The sequence below is a fragment of the Hyla sarda genome, chromosome 8 (genome assembly GCF_029499605.1).
Source record: "Hyla sarda isolate aHylSar1 chromosome 8, aHylSar1.hap1, whole genome shotgun sequence".
Lineage (NCBI taxonomy): Eukaryota > Metazoa > Chordata > Amphibia > Anura > Hylidae > Hyla > Hyla sarda.
Window position 1 is genome coordinate 173,882,701 of NC_079196.1, and position 26,109 is coordinate 173,908,809.

Below are 26,109 nucleotides of genomic sequence, written 5' to 3' on the forward strand. Positions count from 1 at the left end.
CTATACTGCACGTAATGTGGGGAACTATACTGCACCTAATGTGGGGGAACTATACTGCACCTAATGTGGGGGAACTATACTGCATCTAATGTGGGGGAACTATACTGCACCTAATGTGGGGCAACTATACTGCACCTAATGTGGGGGAACTATACTGCACCTAATGTGGGGAACTGTACTGCACCTAATGTGGGGAAACTATGCTGCACCTAATGTGGAGAAACTATTCTGCACCTAATGTGGGGAAACTGTACTGCACCGAATGTGGGGTAACTGTACTGCACCTAATGTATGGGAACTGTACTGCAACTAATGTGGGGGAACTGTACTGCACCTAATGTGGGGGAACTGTACTGCACCTAATGTGGGGAAACTATACTGCACCTAATGTGGGGGAACTGTACTGCACCTAATGTGGGGGAAAATGTACTGCACCAAATGTGGGGGAACTGTACTGCACCTAATGTGGGGGAACTATACTGCACCTAATGTGGGGAAACTATACTGCACCTAATGTGGGGGAACTGTGCTGCACCTAATGTGGGGGAACTGTACTGTGCACCTAATGTGGAGGAACTGTACTGTGCACCTAATGTTGCAGAACTGTACTGCGCACCTAATGTGGGGGAACTGTACTGCACCTAATGTGGGGGAAATGTACTGTGCACATAATGTGGGGGAACTGTACTGTGCACCTAATGTGGAGGAACTGTACTGCGCACCTAATGTGGGGGGACTGTACTGCACCCCTAATGTGCGGGGAACTGCACTGCACCCCTAATGTGCGGGGAACTGTACTGCCAACCTAATGTGTGGAGAACTGTACTGCACCCCTAATGTGGGCAGAACTGTGCAGCACCCCTAATGTGTGGGGAACTGACTGCACCCCTAATGTGCGGGGACTATACTGCACCTAATGTGGGGGAACTATTACCTAATGCGGGGGGACTATATTGCACCTAATGTGGGGAACTATACTGCACCTAATGTGGGGGAACTATACTGCACCTAATGTGGGGGAACTATACTGCACCTAATGTGGGGGGAACTATACTGCAACTTATGTGGCGGAACTGTCGGGGCGGGGGGGTTGCATCATAATGTAATGCTCCGTCTTCCAGGCAGCCTTAATTTGGCCCTGGGCACCAGACTATATTGTCCTGGCCCTGTCTCAGTTAGATACATGCATTGCCTATTTTGCCCTACCTTTATAAACAATAACTGTATAACTAGTTGCTACATAAATTGAACTAAATGATGCACTCTATGTTAAAGTTCACAAAACAATGGTATTCTTGCTTGTCAAGCTCCAGACACCAGAGATGGGACTTTGTGCCATCTTTATCACGAAGCTGATGGTTCAATTGTAGCCTGAATTTGTTTCACTACACTAACATAGTTCATTCCTAAGGCTTCCGCCCTGTGCTAAGGCAGTTTCTAGGGACTTTGGACCCAATCCTACTGCAGTAAATGAGCCATTCTAGTGTAATAATTAATCAGCAATGGGTTAGAAACCTCTTCCTGCCAAGCCCTACAGATTGTACCAGAACCCTGCCAAGGCTGGATCAGTAAGAATGTCCACCAGGTATCACCAATCTGCCATAGATGGCTACATAGATATCTTGAAAGAAGCCACTAAAAAGGATGTCAACACAGCAGACAGTGATGGAATGACACCCACCCTATTGGCAGCCTATCATGGTCATCTGGATGTGCTTGAGCTGGTGTGTAACAGAGGGTAAGTAGACTGATATCTAGTAGAAGAGCAAAACAAGCATGATTCTCGAATCCTCAAACAAAAGGTTGTCCCCAGATCTGACAAGGTATTCAAGGAAACCTATCTGACAAAGATATATTGTGCTGCTTTCAATTCTCTTTATTAGTTAAAGCCTCTAGAGATCTACGGCTATAGGGATAAAAATTGATGTCTAGAAGGGTAAATTTAGCAAGAGTAACACGAAATGGTCAGGGAGTTGTCCAGCTGTAAGACCAGCGGGGAGGATGCCAACATGAGGCATTGTGTTGCTGCCAGTGTTTCTCCACAATGATATTTGCATGTAATAAAACATCTTTCATTATGGGTTTTGGTATGAATTTGCAACCCTGTGCGACAGGTGAAATCAGTAATCTATACGGCGTGCTGTGTTTTTGAGGGGGGGGGGGAAGTCTAGTAATACATTCATTTGCATTGCACTATACTTTGTTTTTTACTTCCAGTGTGGAATCTGCACTAATAATGCAAAACAAATACACTACAGATGAACATGGTCTTAAAGGGGTACTCCAGTGGAAATTATATCTAGATAGTTATACAAATTTGTAAATTACTTCTATTAAAAAAATCTTAATCTTCCAGTACTTATTAGTTGCTGTATACTACAGAGGAAGTTGTATTGTTCTTTTATGTCTGACCACAGTGCTCTCTGCTGGCACCTCTGCCCATGTCAGGAACTGTCTGGGCCAAGTATTTTTGCAGTAGTTTTGCAATTAATTTATATGTACATTGGGTATTTGTTTAGCTCTGCAATTAAGTGGCACACACGACCACTTACTTTTACAGCCCCAAATGTGTTTAATCAACATAAATTAAGGCATGCCATCAGGACAGTATAGTTGATATTGTATTCAGGAACTATAGGGGGAGACTCACCAAAACTTTTGCAGAGGAAAAGATGACCAGTTGCTCATAGCAACCAATAAAGTCTCTGAAAAATAAAAGTTATCTAATTGGTTGCTATGGAGAACTGGTCCATTTTTCCTCTGCCCGAGTCTTGATGAATCTCCCACTATGTTCAGTGTCTACCTTGGTCCCACTTGCCACTTTACTATATACAGGTGTAGCTGCAGCAATGGGTCAAACAGACCCAGCAATGCACTGTGATTGAGGAGGAACATGAGGTGTGAGGAGGACAGGAGGGTGGGGGCAGGGAATCAATGCCGGGGGCCCCCATACTTGCTCATCTTGATAGCCTGTCCCCTACATGTGACTGTAGATAAAAAAGAATGTAGAAGCTACAGAAGAAGTCTGAGAATCCCTTTCCCTCTTCCTCTCCTTCATAGTTCTCTTGTGACCTGACATGCTGCGGCCACTGTTGGGAGTCTTTTATCACCATAAATCATCTGCTTTGCTCTTTTTCTATACAGTCGTGGCCGTAAATGTAGGCACCCCTGACATTTTTCAAGAAAATTAAGTATTTCTCATAGAAAAGGATTGCAGTAGCACGTGTTTTGCTATGCACACATTTATTCCCTTTGGGTGTATTGGAACTAAACAAAAAAAAAAAAGGGAGGAAAAAAGCAACTTGGACATAATGTAACCCCAAACTCCAAAAATGGACTGGAAAAAATTATTGGCACCCTTAACTTAATATTTGGTTGCACACCCTTTGGAAAAAATAACTGAAATCAGTGGCTACCTATAACCATCAATAAGCTTCTTACACCTCTCAGCCGGAATGTCAGACCACTCTTCCTTTGCAAACTGCTCAAGGTCTCTCTTATTGGAAGGGCGCCTTTTCCCAACAGCAATTTTAAGATCTCTCCGAAGGGGTTCAATGGGATTTATATCTAGATTCATTGCTGGTCACTTCAGAACTCTCCAGCGCTTTGTTACCATCCATTTCTGGGGGCTTTTTGATGTATGTTTGGGGTCATTGTCCTGCTGGAAGACCCAAGATCTCGGACATAAACCCAGCTTTCTGACACTGGGCTCTACAGTGCGACCCAAAATCCATTGGTAATCCTCAGATTTCATGATGCCTTGCACACATTCAACCTCCACCATATTTCACTGTAGGTACTGTGTACTTTTCTTTGTAGGCTTCATACCTTTTTTCAGTAAGCAGTAGAATGATGTTCTTTACCAAAAAGCACTATCTTGGTCTCATCTGTCCACAAGACGTTTTCCCAGAAGGATTTTGGTTTACTCAAGTTCATTTTGGCAAAATGTAGTCTTGCTTCTTTATGTATCTGTGTCAGAAGTGGGTTCCTCCTGGGTCTCCTGCCATAGCATTTCATTGGAACTTGTTTGGGGCTGCTTATCAACCATCCGGACTATCCTGCATTGACACCTTTCATCAATTTTCCTCTTCTGTCCACGCCCAGGGAGATTAGGGAGTTGCAAACTTCTTGATAATGTTGCGCACTGTGGACAAAGGCAAATCTAGATCTCTGGAGATGGACTTGCAAGCTTGAAATTGTTGAAATGTTTTCAACATTTTGGTTCTCAAGTCCTCAGACAGTTCTCTTCTCCTCTTTCTGTTGTCTATGCTTAGTGTGGCACACACAGACACACGATGCAAAGACTAAGTGAACTTCTCTCCTTTTTATCTGCTTTCAGGTATGATTTTTTTATATTGTCCTCACTTGTTACTTACCCCAGGTGAGTTTAAAGGAGCATCACATGCTTGAAACAATCTTATTTTTTCACAATTTTGAAAGGGTGCCAATAATTTAGTCCAGCCCATTTTTGGAGTTTGGTGTAACATTATGTCCAATTTGCTTTTTTTCCACCCTTTTTTGGTTTAGTTACAATACACACAAAGGGAATAAACATGTGTATAGCAAAACATGTGTTACTGCAATCATTTTCTATGAGAAATACTTCATTTTCTAGAAAAATTTCAGGCGTGCCAACATTTACAGCCATGACTGTATGGAGTCTTAAATCTCTTCTTTTGGGACACCTGGTCAAATGGAAGAGGCAATGGAGGCACCAGTGACACCAATTTCTACCGCACCAGGTGACACCAACCCTACAAATGCCACATGCAATGTTAAAGGGAATCTGTCATCAGTGTCACATTAACCTGTTGGTACAGGCTGATAGTGGGGTTGCGGCTGATTATAGCTATACTTATCTATCCCTGATCCATTGTCCCCTTCATCTGTTATCTTCCTCGTTCAGGTGGCAGGCTTGATGCATGGGTAGCGCTCCAGGAGCATCCAGAGCTTCTTCAATCAGCCTTGCTGCAAGCAGGAGCGGTGATGTCCGTGTGCTTCTGGAGCTCCACCCTTGCACCAAGCCTGCTGACTGAATGAGGAAGATGACGGGGTAAGGGTACCACGGATCAGGGATAGGTAAGTAACATTATCATAAGTGTCACCCGCACAACCAACCTGTACCAACAGATTAGCATGGGTGATACCGATGACAGATTTCCTTTAATCCAAACAGATCACTCCATGCAGCCCACACCGTTGAATATTCTGTGCTGATAAGCAGACATAAAAAGGCCAGAAGAACATTACAAGTGGTTCCGCCATAGCGGATTTAAAGGGTATAACATGTTCATTATAAACATCATATTTTTCTTCCCCCTTCCTGATAGGAGCCTATTATTTGTAATCTGTGGGACACTGTTTATTGGAATATCATAACCTCCCTAAGGCCCATTTTTTTCTCTCTTAAAGGGGTACACCGGTGGAAAACAATTTTTTTTAAATCACTGGTGCCAGAAAGTTAAACAGATTTGTAAATGACTTCTGTTTAAAAATCTTAATCCTTCCAGTATTTATCAGCTTTTGTATGCTCCAGAGGAAGTTCTTATGTTTGAATTTCTCTTCAGTCTGACCACAGAGCTCTCTGATGACACCTCTGTCCATGTCAGGAACTGTCCAGAGCAGGATAGTTTTGCTATGGGGATTTGCTTCTACTCTGGACAGTTCCTGACATGGGCAGAGGTGTCAGCAGAGAGCACTTCCTGTAGTCCAGAGCAGTTCAGTGTGCAGCTCATTTGGGTGTGTCTCTTTGTGTGCTCCAGAGACTTCCAGAAGACCAGAGCAGGTGTTTCATCAGCCTCCCCAGGAGTTTGGCAGCCTCCTCGGGAGAGCCTCCCTGCATGGCGTCCCTGGCCTCCACCTCCCGTTCTTCAAGGCTGGCGGGGGGGGGGGGGGTGGAGAGCAAACAGCAACAGCCATTCCAGCCCGGGGTAGAAGATCTGGCAGAGACTGCAGCAATGCAGGCTTTGCTCCCTCAGCAACGGGTACCAGCCAGAGATCTGGTGGACAAAAGGCGAGGAAGAGAAGTGTGGAGTTGTGGGTAGAGCGAGGGCCCAAGGAGTCCAGTGCCAACTACTGCTCCCGCCTGGCCGCGAGGTTTGCTGAGTATGATCGGTGCGGCAAGGATCTGAAGTTGGCCAGAGAAGATCTGCGAGGCGCTCAGAATCTGGTGAACACTGCGCCAAAAAAGAACAGGCCAGAGTTAAGGAAAAAGATCACAGCACTGAAAGCTGAGATTGTGCAGCTGAAGGAGAGGAGAGCAGAGATCTTGGAGGGGAGCAGTCTCCTTAAGGAAAAGCTTGAGAACGACAGCCAGTTTGCCGCCACAAAATCCCCAAGTAAGGTGGAGGTGGATGATGGGGAGAGTAGTGGCGGTGAAGATAGTGAGGATGGTGGTGAAGCTGTAAAGGAGGAGGAGAAGGTTGAAGAAAGTGCACAAGTTGTGGAGATGGATGCTGTTCCTGTAGCTACTCCCTATGACACCCAAATACAGGACAACTACATTGAGCCAGCACAGGTGGCACTACCATCAAGTGAGGAGGATGTGGAAAGTGAGGCTGGTGGATTGTTGAGGGCGATCATATGCAGGAGTCCCCAGCCCACCTCCAGAATTTTACCTTTGGAGAAGATCAGTGTGAGGATGTGGTGGTGAAGCGAAAAGCTAAGAAACAAAAGATTCAGGAAATAGTACAATATGTGTTTGTTCCTTTCCAGCAGTCTGGGCCAGCTACAAAGCTGGTTCAGGCTGCTGGGCCCCCCAGACTGCCAGACCCCGTTTCTGTGGTGGAACGGAGCCAGCATGGTTGGGGTACAGCATGGTGTCAGAAAAAGCAGAGGGCGCAATGGATGTGAAGCCCACCCATCTTGCCGGTAAGGAGGGGCAGGATGGGCTCATGGTGGGCAGTGGCGAGGCAAGCTATGCTGCCGTGTGCTCGGGGGGGCGGTAATGCTATGGGCATTACCGGCGCTGCGGGGCACTCCCCTGTGAGGGGGGGGGAGTGTCCGGGTGCCGGTGGAGGAGAGTGGTAGGTCTGTGTGCTCGGGGGGCGGTCCTCCGAGTACTGTGTATTCTGTGGGCGCTGCGGGGCACTCCTCTGTGAGGGAGGGGGAGTGTCCGGGCGCCGGCATCATCCACAGAACCCGTGCGGTCGGGAAAAGTAGGTGCTGGCACTGTGGGAGGAGCTGGGGTGCGCCCGGAGGAGCAGCCCCAGACTCCGGAAGTGACTTCAGCTATGGAGAAGGAACTATCAGCATCGACCCCGGCAGCTAAGCCAGAAAAAAAGAGTGTAATAAAACCTGCAACACTACAAGTCCCAGCCAGCCCAGAAACTGTTAGTCAGGATAAGAGTGCAGGATGTGAGAATGCTGAGTGTGGAAGTGTTGTGGATGAGAGGAGTGTATGTGGGAGAGTCAATGGAGTGAATGATGGTGGGAGTAGTAGTGGTATGGATGGGAAGAAAGATGATGAGAGTAGTGGTGTGAATGGTGTGATTAGTGGTTCTGGGTTTGGTTCTGGGTCTGGTCCGGCTGCCCCCACAGTAGTGACTGCTCCTAGGAGCTATGCCAATGTCGCTGCCTGGGGTTCAGGGGGGTCCCCGTCTCCGTCCGGCTCTGGAGGCCTCTTGCAACAGCGCCTCCTGGTGGCTCTACGCAGGGGTGACAGGTCGATCCAGGTAGAGGGAAGAGGTGAGGTCGACCTGTCTTTCTGGATAGAGAGGTACGGTTTGGGGGCTTTCCGAGAGAGGAATGGGGAGGTGGTCTGGTCCCTCCCGACATCCGGGCAGGACAATAACCGTAGGAATGTGGTCCGTCTGATTTGGAGGGGCGAGGATGCGTGCCCACCTCGCGTAAAAGTGGTTGAGCTCCTCCTTCAGATGGAATTCAGGGTGAATGACATCTTTGCCCTGATTCACCCCTATGGTCAGTTTCGTTCGGCCGGAGGGTCTTGAACTCTTCTGGTCGAACTACGAAGTGGCGAAGAACGAGCACGGCTGGCGGGATTTCGCCGTAAAAGACAATTTCCCGTCAGAACTCTGTCAAGAAAGTGACCGTTTTGACCCGTAACAAGTCGCTTTCTTGTTATGACATCATGACCTGGCTCGGACGGTATGGGGATGTGACGGACATGCCCAAGAAAAACTTTGATGAGCACGGGATCTGGTCCGGGGCCTGGACATTTTCCGTCAAACTCAAGCGTTCAGGGAGTACAGTTGCCCACATTCCGTCAGCCGCCTTCCTTGGACGTGATAGGATCCAGGTCTTCTACCAGGGGCAGCCTAAGGTCTGTCACAGGTGTGGCAGCCCCACCCACTTTAGCGCAGCCTGTACTGTACAGGTCTGCGCTTTGTGTGGTGGGGTGGGTCATCTGGCCGCATCCTGTAGGCAGATACGGTGCCACCTGTGTGGTGTCCTCGGACACCGTTTCAGCCGTTGTCCTAGCGCCTTCGCCCGTGCAGCGTCCGCTCCGGCTGAGGAGAGCTGTGAAGTTGCCTTAGCTGGGGAGGGCACGGGCAGGGATGGGGGCGCAACAGGGCTAGTGAGGAGGAAAAAGGGCCCCGCCAAACTAAGGCGGGAGGAAAATCGGAGGAGGAGTAGGAAGCTGGAGATTGCCCAGGTGGTGGGGTAGCTCCGGCCCCTGCTCCTGAAGCTGGCCCTGTAACCACTGAAGCCCTGGAGGAGGACGTGCTGGATGAGGAGGTCAGGAGGCTGCGCAAAGAGGAGGGCAATATGGCCGACACTTCCGATTCCTCCCACTATGAAAGTGTGGATGAGGAGAGTGGAGAGAGGCCTAAAAAGAAAGACAAGGACAAAAGGAAAGGGAGAAAGAAGAGGTCAGAGCCCTCTGTTCCCTGTACTACGGGCCAGGTCCAAAACGGAAGCCTGGTTGCCCCCCCTCTGATTGACCTGTCAAACCGGTACCTAGTCCTCGATACCATCTCCTCCCCCTCCTTGGAGGGAGAAGGTGAGGGCGGGGTGCCTAGGGAGAAGGAGCCTCTGGGGGGAACTGGGCCCTGTCCTATTGAGGCTCTTTCTTTGGAGGGCAGGGCTAGACCGGGGCCGGACGTAGATAGGGATCAAATGGACCAAACTGAATTAAAAAAAAGAACTAAGAGTGGCCCTGCCCTCTCATCTTCTTTGGGGGATGAGGGGGCTAAAAAGAAGGGAAAGAAAAAGTAAAGGGTGTCGCCGTCTAATTTGATCACCCTGTATGGCTGCACTAACCCCATTGACGCTGGCATCTTTTAACTGTGCCAGCATGAAGTCAGATACAGCTAGATTCGAAGCCTTTGATTTTCTCGGACGCATTGAAGCCTACATTTTCTTTTTACAGGAGACCAGGTTGTCAGATCTAGCCTCTCTGGTAAAAGCCAGAAGAGAGTGGAGGCGCGGTCCCTCCCACTGGTCTCTTGCGGCTGAGCCGTATAGTGGGGTGGCGGTCCTTTTTACCGCTCCTGTTGAATGCCGACGGGTTATTGAAAAAGAAAGGGGGAGGTGCCTGATCTTAGATGTCTTCATGAAGGGACAAGAGCTTTGGCTCATTAACATCTCCGCCCCGCAAACTAAGCGGGGCCGTAAAGATCTCTTTATGAGGATTAAGCCCTTTCTTTTTACGAGTCGGCAAGTGATCTTTGGAGGGGACTTCAATAATGTCACGAGGTCACAAGATCGGAGAGGCTCCAATGGTCCGTTGACTTGTGATAGTGTGGCACTGATTAGCATAACTAGAGAAGCTCGCCTAGAGGACACCCACATCCGGAGCCCCTCGGGCCACGCGGGTTTCATCTATCATCAAGGTAGTCGCAGGTCTAGGATAGATAGGTTTTATTTAAAGGAGGAAGCCGTCTCTTCCGCAGTGTCCGTGGTTGAGGTGGAGTTCTCCGATCACTGTATGATTTTGTTTTCCCTGAATGTTTCAGAGACCCCCGGATGGGAAAAGGTTATTGGAAGCTGAATTCGTCCCTCCTGGAGGAAGCGGAGATAAGACAGTGCTTTGAGGATTTTCTTCAGAGTCAGGTACCTTTACTGGACCTATGTAGTATTAGTCAGAGTGGTGGGAGATATTCAAGAAGCGGGTTGCGGGGTTCTTCCGCCAGCTCTCGAGCCTCAGGTCCCTGAACAGGTATCGCTTGTATCAGGGTCTGAGGAGGAAACTCGAGCTTCTCGTCTCGACTGGAGGTAGCCGAGAGGATATCTCCAGAGTGAAGTCCTTGCTGATGAGGTGTCAGTACGATAGGCACGCATCTTTGGTTTTTGAGAGTGATTTCGGGAAGTACCACTCGCCCAACCCTTACAAGAAACTGTAAGATGTCAGTGAGTAGTAAAGTCATTTCAGGACTGATTGATAGTACAGGATCTCTGAATCGGTCCAGATCAGGGATCTTGGAGGTCGTCAGATCCTTCTACTCGCACCTCTTGGGGAGGAAGGATATAGATTGAGACAGGATGTCGGTTTTCCTGACTGAAACCATTCCTGAGCTAGGGGTAGACCCCTCTCTTGATGTTTTGGCAGAAGAAATCAGGGAAGAGGAAGTGACACTGGCGATCGAGGGGCTTGCCCCTAAGAAGTCACCAGGTCCGGATGGCTTAACATCCGAGTGGTACAGGACCTTTAAGCAGTCTTTAGCTCCCCTCTTGACTGAGGTATTCAATGAGTGTCTCTCCTAGGGCACTCTGCCGAAGTCAATGAGGAGGTCAGCCCTGATTCTTCTGTCAAAGGGTAAAAATCCTAGCTTATTGAGAATTGGAGGCCCATAGCTCTTTTCAATACGGACAAGAAGCTTCTGGCTAAGATATTGTTTAATCGGTTGGTGAAGTTTGCACCCCGGCTCCTTTCGGGGGCTCAGCACTGCTCTGTTCCAGGCCGAAGCACCTTAAGTGCTGTCCTTAGTGTCAGGGAGGCAGTGGAGCGGAGTAGTGCAGGTCTTTGGAAGGGGTACTTGCTGTCCTTGGATCAGGCCAAAGCATTTGATTGGGTGAACCACGAGTACCTATGGTCCGTCCTCCTGAGATATGGCTTACCAACTACTTTTGTTAATTGGCTTAAGATCTTGTATGCAGGGGCAGAGAGTTTCCCGTTGGTGAACGGTTGGTCTGGCCGCTCTTTTGAGGTGGAGTCCGGAGTCCGTCACGGTTGACCTTTGAACCCGCTTTTATACGTGTTCGCAATCGATCCCTTCGTCCGGAGGGTATATTGTGGGCCGTTGGCGGGAGTCAGGATGAGTCTGGCGGAGCCGGCTGTCACCCAGAGAGTGGTGGCGTACGCTGACAATGTCACTATTTTCGTCTCCTCTAGAGAGGAGGTCTATGTGGTGATGTCGGAGGTGGACCACTACTCGGAGGCATCCGGGTCTAAGATCAACCGGGATAAGTGTAAGAGTCTCTGGCTGGGAGGGGGGGATCCCACGTTTGATCACCCAGACACCCTTCCAGGGCCCCAAGAATCAGCAAAAGTCTTAGGCATCACATTAGCCAGGATGATTATCCCACCAAAAACTGGGATGGTAAGCTCCAGGATGCCGCTCAGAAGGTGGACCAGTGGAAGGGTTGGTCTATGACCCTCAGGAAAAGGGTACACCTGATCAAATCGTACCTGCTCCCCTTGTTTATCTATCTGGGTAGTGTATGTATCTTGCCCGAGGCTTACTACACTAGGATCTACAGCCTGTTTTTCCAACTGTTATGGGGGAACATGATGAACCTAGTCAAGAGGGAGGTTATGTACCGCACGAGGAGACTAGGGGGTTTATCTATGGTAAACCCTGTGGTGTTCTTTACGAACACCTTCTTGAAAGCCAACATCGCAAACCTCTGGTCAGAGAGGGCTTCTCCATGGGTAATCTCCTGCAGGGAATGGCTTCGGCCTTTCTTCAAGGAATGGGAGAGAGGAGGGCAGGTGAAGGACCTCCGTACCCCCCATGGATATCTTCCGGCTTCCGCTACCCCGACTCTGAAGGCGTTACATCGGTGGGGTCTGGGAGTGTGGGAGATCAGGACCCAGTCAAGGCAGTTCCTTGACAAATGGGTTCTGTTGACCCACTTCCAGAAGCCTCTGGCGCTCAGGGACTGCCCAGGTCGGGATCTGAGGGTGGGGTTGTATCTTTTAAACTTGAACAGGATCCCCCAGAAGTTTTGGGACTTGGCCTGGCGCTGCTTTCAGGGGAAGCTAGGTGTAAGGGACAACCTGAAATACAGGAACTCTGATGACAGGGGGTGTCCCTGAGAAGAGTGTGTGGACACGCTGGAAAGCATGGACCACTTCCTGCTTCATTGTCCCTTTAACGTAGGGGTCTACAACCGGATGGGCACTTCCATCGGCTGGAGTCAACTTGCCGGCCTTACCTATCCGGAGTGGGCTTAGGGGGCATTCAGGAACCTCGGTGGCCGAGATCGGGGCACTTTATTTTTAGTCAGCTTAGTGGTTAAGTATCACACATTGAATGCACGGTGTTTAGTGTCCACCCAGCAGAAAGTCCTCTCCGAGGTGGAGGTCTGTAGGAACATCACCGGTGACCTCGGGAAGATCAGGTCTTTGGAGTATGGCAGTCTTGGTACCAGTAGGGCTTCTCTCCTATGGAGAGGGTTTTCTTTTCATGTGCCCTAGGTACTAGACCTTTTTGGGTAGAGTACCTTTATTTTGGTTAGGGACAGGCATACAGGGATAGGGATAGGGGGGTGATAGCAGGATCAGTTTTAATGAAGGGATAGAATTAGGCAGAATAGTAGGGGGAGTTAGGGAAAGAGTTTACATTTCTTCAGTGTATCAGATCTGCCATCATTCTCCCTGGTGGTAGGCTGTTGCATGTGCACCATAGCTTTTTGTTTTGTTTTCAGCTGATATGGTATGAAGGGCTGACAGTCACTGAACTTGGGCCTAAATTGGGTTGTGGTCTTGTACATAAGGTTGTATTTAGTTTGGTTTATTTGGTTGGAGTGCTAGGTGGGGAGGGGGTATTTGTGGGTGGTGTTTTTTTATTTTTTATTAGGGGATCTGACATGGGTCAGTTAAGGACTGGACTTAAGAACTGGACTTAAGAACTGTACGAACGGTTATGGACTGACCCATGTATAGGAGAGGTGGTGTGGGAGAGGGCACAGTTTTAGTGTAGGATTTATTTTAGAGTTTTTGTAGGTGTTTTTGTAGGTGTTTTTGTGAGGCACATTTATTATATTTGTATGTATACTGTGTTATGTATATTGTTTTATATTATTTATTTGTTGGTAAATTGTGCTATGTATTTTGTTTTATATTGTATCATTAGCCATAAGAAAAGGGCAGTCGGACCAGTTGTTGTTATGTAGTATTACTTTCATTGTATGTAGGTGTGTTTTGTCTGTGTATATATATATATAGAGGTGTGCTCTCTTTTTTTTGATAAGCCAAGTTGTGCTGTTGTTATGTTCATTCTCAATATGTGTGTGTGTGTGTGTGTGTTTGTTAGTTTTGGAGATTATGCGTGTGTTATGTTTTCTGTTGTTGTTGTTTTTTTTCCCAAGTATGGATGATTTTGAGTTATAGCCAGGTGGTGCTGAATTTTATATTGGTTTATTTATTTTGTTTAATTAGCCAAGTTGAGCTATTTATTTATTTATTTTTTATGTTATGTGTGTGAGTGTGAATTTCATAGTTTGCTTAGGTGTATAGGTATAGTATAGTTGTAGTTTGGTATATTTTAGAATTTATTAAAGCTGGGCTGGCCGGTCAGGCAAGGTTTTGTTTTATTTTACATTTCTGTTGTAGCTGGTTAAGCTTGTTATGTGTTTTTGTTTTTTGGAATTGTTTTGTATTTTTATAATAAAAAAAAGAGTGTCAGCAGAGAGCACCGTGGTCAGACAGAAAAGAAGCTGATAAGTACTGGAAGGATTAAGATTTTTATATAGAAGAAATGCACAAATCTGTTTAACTTTCAGGCACCAGTTGATTTAAAAAAAAAATGTTTTCCACCTGAGTACCCCTTTAAATATCCACCTGCAAGTGTTCAATTTCCCTTCAGTGCCATAACAAGGAACTTGTTTGGTACTTCTAAAGCTTGAGCAATTAATCTCTGCTTTGGCAAAGGAACCTACCCTGATTAACTCAGAAGCCAATGAAATGTACATGATGGAGTACAAGAGTAAGAATAGAAATTATAGGAAAGAGCCCTGGGAGGGGGGGGGGGGATGACCATCTAAGGGTCTATTCCGCTTGCGGAATTCCTCCTCAAATTAAAGCCCATTCAGAAATGTGAATGGGAGTGCGGAATCCCATAGAAGTCTATGGGCTTTAATTTGAGGCGGAATTCCCAAGTGGAATTTCGCAAGCGGAAATTCCTCCATTTGAATAGATCCTTAGTGTATGGAACACAGATATTTTGTATATTAGCCTATCTTCTACTTAACCCATGGCTGGGATGTTTACTATCGGGTTAGAAACTTATTTTTTTATAGGCACATTTATAACAATTTATATCATATATACAGCACATACTTTATGTTCCTTTTACTATATGCGAAAGAGTGCAACATAACCTGCTAGAATTGCGAGTTAACCTTTTGTGCCACAGAGCTGATCATAAAGTCTCACCGATCAGTACTCCCATAGGGTGTTTTTTTATAAAAATGGAATTTCCATACATGTGATTAGGATGTCAGGTTCCAATACCCATAAATAACGTGAATAAAAACATAATCCAAACTCAGTGTGGGTAGCAATATCAGAAATCCTGGTTTCCCCACCTGCAAATGTGAGACAAGGATAATTTCATTTTCGCTCCCGGCTTTCTCTGATAATGCATGTAAGGAAGGCTCCATGTCAGTAATTGAGTCTCATAAATCACACACCATAAAGTTATGTAATATTTTATAATAAGCCATAGGACAAGGAAATTAACTGTTTATGACATGTCACATAAAGACAACCTAATGTACCTTCCCACGTCTCTCATAATTTTCTATTCTGTTGTAAAAAGAACAAGATCATTTGACCGCATTGGCTAAAAGGCTAAAAATATATTTTGCATCTAACTATAACCCTACTGTGTTGATCCAGAGAAAGGCAAGGATGCCCCCTTGTCAGGGTTACTGACCTTGGTATAAAAAGATCACTAGAAAGATCTCTGTACTGTCCATTCATATATTTGTACATTGTGATCAGATCGTCCCCTAAGACGTCTTTTCTCTAAACTAAATAACCCCAAGATTGATAACCTGTCTTGGTCCTGTAATCCTCCCATACCATCAGTTATCTTTGTTGCCCTCCTCTGCACCCTCTCCAGTTCAGTCATATCCCTCCTATACACAGATGCCCAAAAATAGACACAATACTCTGTATGTGGTCTGACTAGTGATTTATACAGAGGCAAAACTATGTCCTTTTCACGAGCCTCTATGCCACTCTTGATACATCCTATGACTTTGTTAGCCTTGGTAGCCGCTGCCTGGCACTAGTCACTAAAGTTGAGTTTAATAGTAATCACCGGTTAACGCAAATAATGATTCTACATGGAATCTATCATTGCCCTTAGATATTACACAAAATGGGGAAACGACTGGACTCCAGTTGTCCAAGGTGTAGGGAGCAGGATGCCGATTTATACCATATGTGGTGGGGGTGCACTGAAATTTGAAAATGTTGGAATGATGTATATATGGAAATTGGTAGGAAGGTGGGAGGGGAGATTAAGATATGCCCCAAGATGGCCATCCTTGGTGGAGAAGGGGAAGATAAGGATCAAAGAAAAGAAAGTAGACATAGGGTAACCAGATATACCTTTTATGCTAGATTGCTGATAGCAAGAAGGTGGATATCCCCCAGGCCTCCGGACGTTAAAGCTTGGTCAGAAATATCCACGTATTTAAAAAAAATATGCAAATGAAAGGACTGGAAGGAGAAAATAGGAGAGGTTTAGCATTTAAAATTTTATACAGTTTTTTTTACTTTCTTTCTTTCCTTTTTTCCCTTTTCTTCACTCTTTACTGCAGCAAGGGGGGGTGGGGGGTGGAGAGCGGGAAGGGTGGGAGGTTAAATTTTTAGTTTTTTTAATCTATATAAAAAAAAAAGAAAAAAAAAGTTAAGTTAATGTCCACTAGTACCCCCAAAAGTATTTTCAGTAAAAGTTTTACCTAATCTTTTAATATTAAGCACATAATTGTACATTTTATTTTTAAGGTGCAAGTGCATAACCTTACATTTATCCACAATAAATCTCATTTGCCATGTCTGTGGCCAAGTCTCCAGCTTCCCCAGATCCCTCTGTAATATTATATTATCATCCTCTGTGGTGATCACCTTACCCAATTTATATCATCTGCAAATATTGAAATTCTACTCTGTAATGACTCTACAAGGTCATTCAAAAACAGATTGGAAAGACGTGTTCCCGTACTGACCCCTGTGTTACCCCACTTGTAACTGTCATCCAACCAGAGTAAGTTCCATTAATCTTAAGTGGGCAGGAGCAGAATTAACGGGGTACTCCGGTGCTAAGAGATCTTATCCCATATTCAAAGGATAGGGGATAAGATGCCTGATCGCGGGGTCCTGCCGCTGGGGACCCCTGTGATCCTTCACACAGCACCCCGTTACCTTCAGCCCCCGGAGCATGTTCACGGGGCTGGAGTATTGTGATGTCACGCTCCCCCCCCCCCCCTCAATGCAAGCCTACAAACATGATCCAGGAGCTGATGGTAACGGGGTGCTGCGTGAAAGATCACGGGGTTCCTCAGCAGCGGGACCCCCGCGATCAGGCATCTTATCCCCTATCCTTTGGATAGGGGATAAGATGTCTTAGCACCGGAGTACCCCGTTAAGAACAGTCACATGCACGGACAGTCTATTCCAGAGCCTCTCTTTGTAACTCCTGTCTTATCTGTTTTAACATTGAATGGAGATCTCTCCTCTATTAATGTACAATCCCATATGCACTTTCAATATCAGATGATCCAAGAGATTCATAGAGTCTTTGATAACTCATCTAAAAGATTTATTACACGATGCTCATTGTTTAAAAAAAATTCTAAACTGGTTCCCAAAATAGCATTAAAACCTAACACTTTAAATGCTGGGAAATTAGAAATATTCAACATATAAAATTAAAGGATATATCGAAGGTATATATACAATATAGTTGCTCTATATAAATGTACACACTCTCCTATTTTAGGTTTTGCTAGTTATGAAATATACCATTTTAACTGCAAGTCCATGTAGTTACAACAGGCAAATATTTATTACATACTGCATCATAAATGTTGTGTGTGATAAAAGATAAAATATGGGCTAATATTTAATCAGTGATAAACACACAGATTACCATATGGCCACACGCTATGCTTTATAGCCCTAAGAACTTACATATAAGTTACGGATGTAAATGCTCTTAGCAGTGTGTGCAAATGTTGTTAATATGTCCTACGATTAGAAATTAAATTTCTCTGTTAAAGAAATCATTTATTATCAATTTTTTTTTAAATGCTACCCTATCTAGATACTGCTGTAATTGAAGAAAGACAGCACTCCGTAGTGTGATATCTTCACGACCAGTGCATGTAGATATAACTAGCACTTACCCAATTCAGTTACACTCTGGCAAGTGTAACAATGGAGATAGCATGAACATGTAGGTGCCTGCAGCCGCTCCACGTCAAATCCAAAAGACTCTTAAGCAATAACTTTCCTCCAAAACAACGACGGGAGTTGAAGGGCACACAAGTATGGACTTAGAACGTTCATTCACCCATGATGTAACGCGTTTCACAGATAGACTGCTTCATCAGGCATTATGCCTGATGAAGCAGTCTATCTGTGAAACGTGTTGCATCATGGGTGAATAAACATTCTTAGTTTATACTTGTGTTTCTAGCGCCCTTCTACTCCCACCGTTGTTATGGAGGAAAGTTATTGCTCAGATACTGCTGTTACATACTTGATATTTTAATATTCATTCCTTTGATATTTTCTCAGAACATCAACCTAATGTGACCAGTGCAAGTGAGAATAGCAACGTCTAGACGCATGAGCATTTTCTTTAAAGAGTACCTGTCACCAAATAAACTTATCTAAACTAACTCAGGCTATGTCCCCTAACTACTCCTAACACCCCTCTCACCCTTAAAAAAATTTTCAGACCTTTAAAAAGCTAGCGGACCACTTCCGCCCTCACATTGTTGCACCGCTGTGATGAATAGAAGATCTCAAGCTCTGTGCAGCAGCTTTCAGTCTGTGTATCTATCTTTTCAGTGAGGCTCTTTGCAGCTTCCAGTCTGTGCAGCTTTCAGTGAGGCTCTTTGCAGCTGTCAATCAAGTTCAGTGCAGAGAAACACTTCCTGGGTTTGGTCTCCTGCCATTACAAGCAGGAGACCAAAATCTGAGATTTTGACCAGACGGAATGTATTCTGGCCAAGAAAGGAGTCCCCTGGTCGCCAGAAGTATACAGCAGAAAAACTAACATAAAACATTTTTGTTTTTTAATGGAAGTTAATTACAAAAGTCATTTATTTGACATAAAACAAATATTAAAAATCATGTTTAATGACATAGTCCATTTAAAGGTGATGCACACCTTTTAAAAGTATTTCTTTATTGTTGCTTTATACTTATCATTGTGCAAAAATGCATTCTTTAAAGGTCATTATTAAAAATATTGCTTAGTTTCTCTTCAACAGCCTATAAAGTGTTCTTTCTCTCCACACACGTATACAGGCCATGTGATTCTCCCCTACAACTGCCTTTTGTATCCACTCTTTCTACAGCCTGTGTTAGCAGTCCTCCATGGATTCTATTTCTTCATTTTACACTCTCGGTAAATAGTAGAATTTTTTTCAATATAGACTTTGCTTTATTCTGCAGTTTGGTACAAATGAACAATACAAAAATAATTGATGCAAAGGTTTTCATGGCCTTTAATGAATCTAAATGAAATAATGTTTTGCCTAACAGAGAGATGTAAGATATAACACCAAGACAACCATTTTAATAGCTGAACAAAGATATTGTATTGGTCATTTTACATACTTTTCAGACAAAGGTACCATAGTCATAGCCAAAGCAGCTTCTATTAGGACCTTGGAGAGAGCAGCGTGTACTCCTTCTCTAGGTGAACTGCATTGTTAACATCCCTATCTCAAGCTGAAATGACATGGCTGACCACTCTTTTCTGCTAAGTTCAACTCCCTCCCCTCTCTGATGTTAACTCTAAGGTTATGTTCACACGACAGAATTTCTGTGCGGAATTCAGCATTGGAATTCCGCATAGAGATCCAATTGTTTTCAATGGGATTCTACTGTTCTGTTCACACGGCAGAATTTCTGCGGCAGCAACATCTGCCATGTAAATCCTGATTTCGGCATCCGCAAAAAACATTGAACCTGTTTCCGCACGGAAATGCATTGCCGTGTATGAGGAGGTGCACTTCCAATCAGTCCTAGCACTGGCATGTTCTGATATATATGGCATATCAGGGGTCCCTCCTGGGAAAAAAGTGTAGGAACTCACCCAAGATTTTCACTCAAGGGCTGGTCCTGCAGGGCTCTTGCTAATGGGAATGGTGTTCCTGCTGTGGAAGAAGTGCAGGAACTCAGTTCCTATGTGTTCCTGCAGGACTTGAGCCCTGTGGCATATCCTGTTCATATGTAAATGTCCAGATTATAATCTTTATTATAATTTATTTTTACAGTGCTCTAGGTTCCAGGGTGCTGCACATATAAGGGTTAAGATAATACAGGAAATAACAGACGTATATAGAGGGAGAAAGGGCCCTGGCCGCAAGGGCTTACAATCTACAAGATGTAAGAAGGAAATAACCTTTTTAATTCTACATCAAGAAAACTATTTAATAATTTTTTAAAATCAATGCAAAGGTGTCCATAGCTGTTGTGCTAAAAAAAAAAAAATAGGCAACAACTGAGAATATTGCTGTACAGTCCAAAAACATACAAGATTTTGAACTGAACTAATGGAATTCTCACAGAAAAATCTCCACTATACTTGTAAGGGTAGGGTCACACGGCAGAATTTTCCATGCAGAATTCCAGGAAGAATTTAGCCATAATGTACTGTCCATTAACTTGAATGGGATTGTGCTGTTCCATGCAGACAGCAGAATTTCCACGGTGGGCATTCCGCCTCGGAAATTTAGATTTTCGCGTTCCGCAAAAGTTTAAGACCAGTGTTATATTGTGTGAAACTCCGCGACAGAATCCCCTTGAGATCAATGGGGACTGAATTTCAGCTAAATTCTGTGTTCTGAGAACACAGAAATTACGCCGCAATTACGCTGAACTTCCTGTGGAATTCTGCAATTCCACAATTTCTTCATTTTATTGTGATCAGTGATGGACTGTTTTTTTTTCTTTTCAGCATTCACTAGTAGAACCATAGTGCAGCCATGTGAACACAGCTTTCAGTTCTGGTTATCAGACCCACAGTCGGGCCAGGACTTGCAGCTGTAGTACAGCTTAAAGGGGTATTCCGGTGCTCCAGTGTTCTGAACATTTTGTTCAGAACGCTCGGAACCGGAGGCTGTGATCGTGACGCTACGGCCACACCTTGCGTGATGTCACACCGCGCCCCCTCTATTCATGTCTATGGGAGGGGGTGTGTCGGCCAACACGCCCCCTCCCATAGACATGGATGGAGAGGGCATGGTGTGACACCACAAAGAGGCGTGGCCGTGATGTCAAGACCACTTCCGCAGGAACCCAGCAGCATGACCTCCACGATCAGACATCTGATGTCTAGCAGCGGAGTACCCCTTTAAGGCCCCTACTAAGAAAATCTAATGTCTGGTGTATATGGTCGTAAGATAAACACATGAAAAAAGGCTGCAGTTTTATGCAACTGCCAGAAAATTAGACAAGCTATATTAGATACAGCAATGCTTCCAGGCAAGAATGGCTCTGGCAGTCTGACTACCATACGGGGACACACCTGCCCCATACCACCTCTTGATACATAACACCATGTGCATAAGGCCATACCAAATAGAGCCAGCAGAACAAAAGGATTGAAATGACTGGAGATCCCCTTTAATTTAACGTGTATGAGCAGCTTTAATTATTGGGACATTGCTGGATATGGTTGTCCTCATGCTGGGTGTTTATTAGTTCCAGTGTTATTCTCTATTTACCAACTTGTTGATGATAACTAACACTGTAGATCAATAATTATAATTTTTTTTTATCAGTGTCATGTTAAAAAAAAATCATACATTTGTTGCTACACAGTTCATTATGTCTTGTTCTGAATACTTTCTGCTGTTTGTAAGTCATTTTGTATGTTAATACTGTGTGAGAAAAAATGTTAACTTTTTTAGCTGCCAAAATGGCAAAAAAAACGTATAATGGCTGTAAATAGTGGTTGAATGTAACTGAGTATAACTGAAGAGAAATCTATTGACTGTCCATGTAATGTACAGACTTGCATGTCCCTCCAGAGCTAAATACATTCTTTGTGAATTCAAGTAGAGAAAAAAACAGACATAGTCACACATCCACAACATGCACAGTGATCTAAGGCTTCCGAGCAAAATGTATTAAACTAACAGGTTGTTAGTGTACTTTATGATCATGAAGTGCCAGCCTGCTAGCTTCGTCACGGCCACCTTTAAGTATCGGGTCCCTAACATCCCTAGCATAAAATGGCGCTGAACTGAGCGGCAACCATCGCCGCCACAACACCAGTGCCCACAGGGTGTACTACCCACTGGCAGAGCAGCCCCAATGCTGCCCGAACCAGTCCCTGGGCCACGCCACCCCACAGACATGGCTCTGCGACAGCAATGGACTCCAAACAACACGGCACCAGTGTGAACAGGTGTAAAAGCTCAATTACCTTGTGCTCCCAGTCAGAGACTGGGAGACTGCCAGAAAGAATAGAGCCCTTAAATTGGCAGGAAGCTGCAAATGGCCCTATTCTTTCTGGCAGTCTCCCAGTCTTTGACTGGGAGCACATGGTGAGTGAGCTTTTACACCTGTTCACACTGGTGCCTTGCTGTGTGGCGTCCGTTGCTGCTGCAGTGCCATGTCTATGGGGAAGCACCGCCCAGGAACTGGTTCGGGCGGCATTGGGGCTGCTCTTCCAGTGGGTCATTCCCCCTGTGGACACTGGTGTTGCGGTGGTGGTCGCCACTCAGTTTGGCGTAATTTTATGCTAGGGATGTTAGGGACCTGGTACTTACAGGTGGCCGTGATGTCGCTAGCGGGCTTGCACTTTATGATCATAAAGTACACTAACAACCTGTTAGTTTAATAAATCTTGCTGGGAAGCCTTAGATCACTGTGCATGTTGTGGATGTGCGACCATGTCTGTTTTTTCTCTACTTGAATTCATAAATACATTCTTTGTAGTTGCAATAAGGGCCCTGAACCCCCCCCCCCCCCCTCTATTAAATTTGAGTCCCTTAAAACCCTATTAACATCACCCACTCTACTGAAATAAGTTGCCATGTGCGCCATAGATCCAAAATGGTCCCAGTCGTGCATATTTTATACATTCTCCTGAGATGGTGTACTCGGATGTTTATGAACAAACTTATCTTGGATAACTAGTAATTTTCCCATCATAGTATCCAGTGCAGTGGAGATTTGGTGCATATGGTTCAAGCTAGGTTTGAATCTAAAAAAAAATATTTTCGTTAAACTTTTCTTCTGTAAATATTCATCAAATCTGCACTATAAGAACAATGCCTTATTGAGGTGTTATAATCTTTGAACAATACAATAGTTTGTGTGATCAGTCTCTAAAAAGTAGCGTTTGATGTCCATAAAAGGGGTTGTCTATTCACTGCTCTTTTTTGCAAGGAGTGGATTTCCAACTGATTGCACACAGACAGCCTAGAGCCAAATATATACTGTTGAGACATGGTGCATCTTATGCCAGCATTCTTGTATTTAAAGGGGTACCCCGCGCCTAGACATCTTATCCCCATCCAAAAGGATAGGGAATAGGATGTCTGACCGCGGGGGTCCCGCCGCTTGGGACCCTTGCAATCTCGGTTGCAGCACCCCAGACATCCGGTGGATTGAGTGAACTTCGCTCCGTGCTAGATGATTGGTGATGTAGGGGTGGAGGCTCATGACATCACGGCCACGCCCCTCTTGTGACATCACGTCCATCATGCCCCCTCCCATAGACTTGCATTGAGGGTGCGTGGGCGTGACATCACGAGCGGGGCATGGCCATGACATCACGAGCCTCCGGTGCTACACAAGATGCTCTGAAGGAATGCCATCTGCAGCAGGGAGATCGCAGGGGTCCTCAGTGGCGGGACCCCTGCGATCAGACATCTTACCCCCTATCCCGTTACCCCTTTAAGACTAGCACTTTCCATATGAATTGTTATTAGTGGTTTTGATGCAGTCCTTTAGCTAGTGAAAATTTACCTACTCCTTTAAGGGTAAATATTGATTTTTGTTTGCTTATTTGTCTTTCAGTGGAGATCCAAACAAAAATGACATATGGGGAAACACACCACTTCATCATGCAGCGGAGAAAGGTCATGCTAACTGTGTAGCATTCCTAATTAATTTTGGCGCAAATATTTTTGCATTGGATAATCAGTTCCGTTCACCATTGGATGTGGCCATCATGAAGGACCGTAAAGAATGCGTCAATATCTTGGATGCAGCTGCCAGTAAACAAACATCCTTGAATCCTAAGAAGGTTGCAAGGTTAAAAGAGCAAGCGATGAAAGATGCAGAACGTAAGCTAAAAGAGTGTGAGAAGATCCAAGAGAAACATCAGAGCCAGATGAACAAAAACTATAACAGGAACCAAACTGGAACAGTAAATTCATTGAAAGGAACCTTGTCGGGCTCTGTAGGTGCCCAGTTTTCAACACCATCGACCAGGAACTCATTGACCAGGACTCTGAAGGACACATTGCAGTTTAAATTAAAAAGGAAGGATAAAAACACAATGGATAGAGACACAATAAGCAATGTGATCTTTGCCGGAGATGAAAACACTAGTGGCCAACGTATTAAGGTCACAGATGTCTTCAACGAACATGAAGAGGAAGGCGTAACTTCAGATAAAGGAGAAAGGCAATCTATCTTTAATCGTCCTGGTCTTGGGAACATGGTTTTCCGAAGAAACCAGGCAATGGGTATTAACACTGACTTTGGGGAAATTTCTACGCTTGAAGATGACACAGGTTTTAAAGGGAACAGTGAACTATTTACAACTGAGGTCAACGAAGGCAATGAGAATGATAAGGACATTGACAACAATGTGACCTGGAATGCAGATGACATGGAACTGGACGTGGAAGAAGAAAGTTCTTCTCTTCAGGTCTTCTTGGCATCTCATGGCTTACTTGAATTACACGTCACACTTTTGAGAGAGAAAATGGATTTAGATTCTCTACTCATGTGTTCTAATGAAGATCTGGAGAGCATTAACATCCAGCTTGGGCCCAGAAAGAAACTCCTTAATGCAGTAGATAAAAGGAAAAAAGTTTTGTACAAGCCGGGAGAGATCACAGACACTAGGTTATAAACTTATTTCTGATGGAGGCACCATCTCATATTTATGTAGTACATTTATCACTCACACAGCAGTGTCACTATAATCAGCATAAAGTGTATTATGCTGCTGTAATGGGAGTCAGTCAGTTTTTATGTGTTTTATAGAATACCGTACTCCTTTAAATATAGGCATAAAATGGAAGTCTGAATGAGGCCTTAGTGTAATTTGACAAAACATATTTAATAATCAATCAATACTAAAATCACCAATAGTGATAATAATAGTAATATATTTATTGCAGCATTGTTCCACTTAGGTAAGCAGGAAAATGTTCCTATGTAGTCCAATAATTTCCAAGGTAACAGGCTTAAAACAAATCGTCTCCATTTTTTAAAATTCATTATAACTCCATATAACGGCATATAAAATGAAAACTTAAGCAATCTTTTAAATAGCTTTACTTAAAGGAAACCTGACATTTCTTTCATGCTGCTTGTCCCCAGCAGCTTCTCCTCTCTTCACGAACCATTAAGATTTCTCTAGGTTTGAGTATAGGGATAGAGCTATCAATCAAGGCCGGCAGGGTGGGGTGGGGGGGGGGGGAAGCCACTGGGGACCACTCTGATGACTCATAATTCAGGCAGCATAAGCATGATGACAGATTCTCTTTACAAATGTACGATTGTTTGGAAACCATAGCTTTAAAGGGGTATTCCAGGATTTATGTTTAGTTGACTATGCTTCAGGGGCTGTAAAGTTAGTGTAGTTCATAAGATAGCGTCTGTACTTGTGTGTGACGGCAGTCTTGAAATTCTTCTGTGATTTTTGCCCCAATATTTATTTTTAACAGCATACAAAATTACTAAGGTCTCTGGTTTTTCCAGGCTGCAGTGCGGCCGAGACGTGACATCACTAGTCAGGTGTGCAAAGGGAGCCTGTCCTGCTTCAATGGGTGGAGTGACTGCTGAGTGTGAGAGAGATAATTTTGCTAAAGCTGCAGTAAACCTAGTTAGAAAACACTGGTCTTTTGAATGGAATGCAGCTCATTTGTGTTTCAGTGGGTGGGGTGGCTGACGTGTGGGTGGGAGGAAAGTGACCTCTCACTTACAAACAAGGAACTATGGGATGTGTTGTTTGAGAACAAAATCCAACAGGAAATACACAGATCCTTCCTAAGCATGCTCATTACTGTCTGGCAGATATGTACTAAAATCACCTTATGATGGATAACCCCTTTAACCCCTTAAGGACCAAGGACGTACCTGTACGTTCTTGGTCCTGCTCCCGTGATATAACGCAGGGTTACACTGTAATAGTGAAGCCGGGACCTGCCGCTAATAGCGTGCAGCGCCGATCGCGGCGCCGCACGCTATTAACCCTTTAGCCGAGCACTTAGAGCTGAGCTGCACGGCTAAAAGCGAAAGTGAAACCATGCCGGTTAACTCAGTGGGCTGTTCGAGATAGCTGCGGCGAAATCGCGGCAAACCCGAACAGCTTACAGGACAGCGGGAGGATCCCTACCTGCCTCCTCGCTGTCCTATCGCCGAATGACTGCTCAGTGCATGAGATCCAGGCATGAGCAGTCATGCTGCAGAATCATCGATCACTGGTTTCCTATGAGAAACCAGTGATCAATGATAAAGATCAGTGTGTGCAGTGTTATAGG

At 44.9% G+C, this 26,109-nt stretch overlaps 1 protein-coding gene across 1 annotated transcript; it reads left to right on the forward strand.

Annotated features, from left to right (window-relative positions):
• Positions 1 to 1,574: 1,574 nt before the first annotated feature.
• On the forward strand, positions 1,575 to 26,109 carry ANKS4B (ankyrin repeat and sterile alpha motif domain containing 4B). The gene is made up of 2 exons (XM_056536252.1): positions 1,575 to 1,738; positions 23,408 to 26,109. The coding sequence occupies exons 1-2, from the start codon at positions 1,575 to 1,577 to the stop codon at positions 24,471 to 24,473; spliced, it is 1,230 nt and encodes a 409-aa protein (XP_056392227.1). The 3' UTR covers positions 24,474 to 26,109.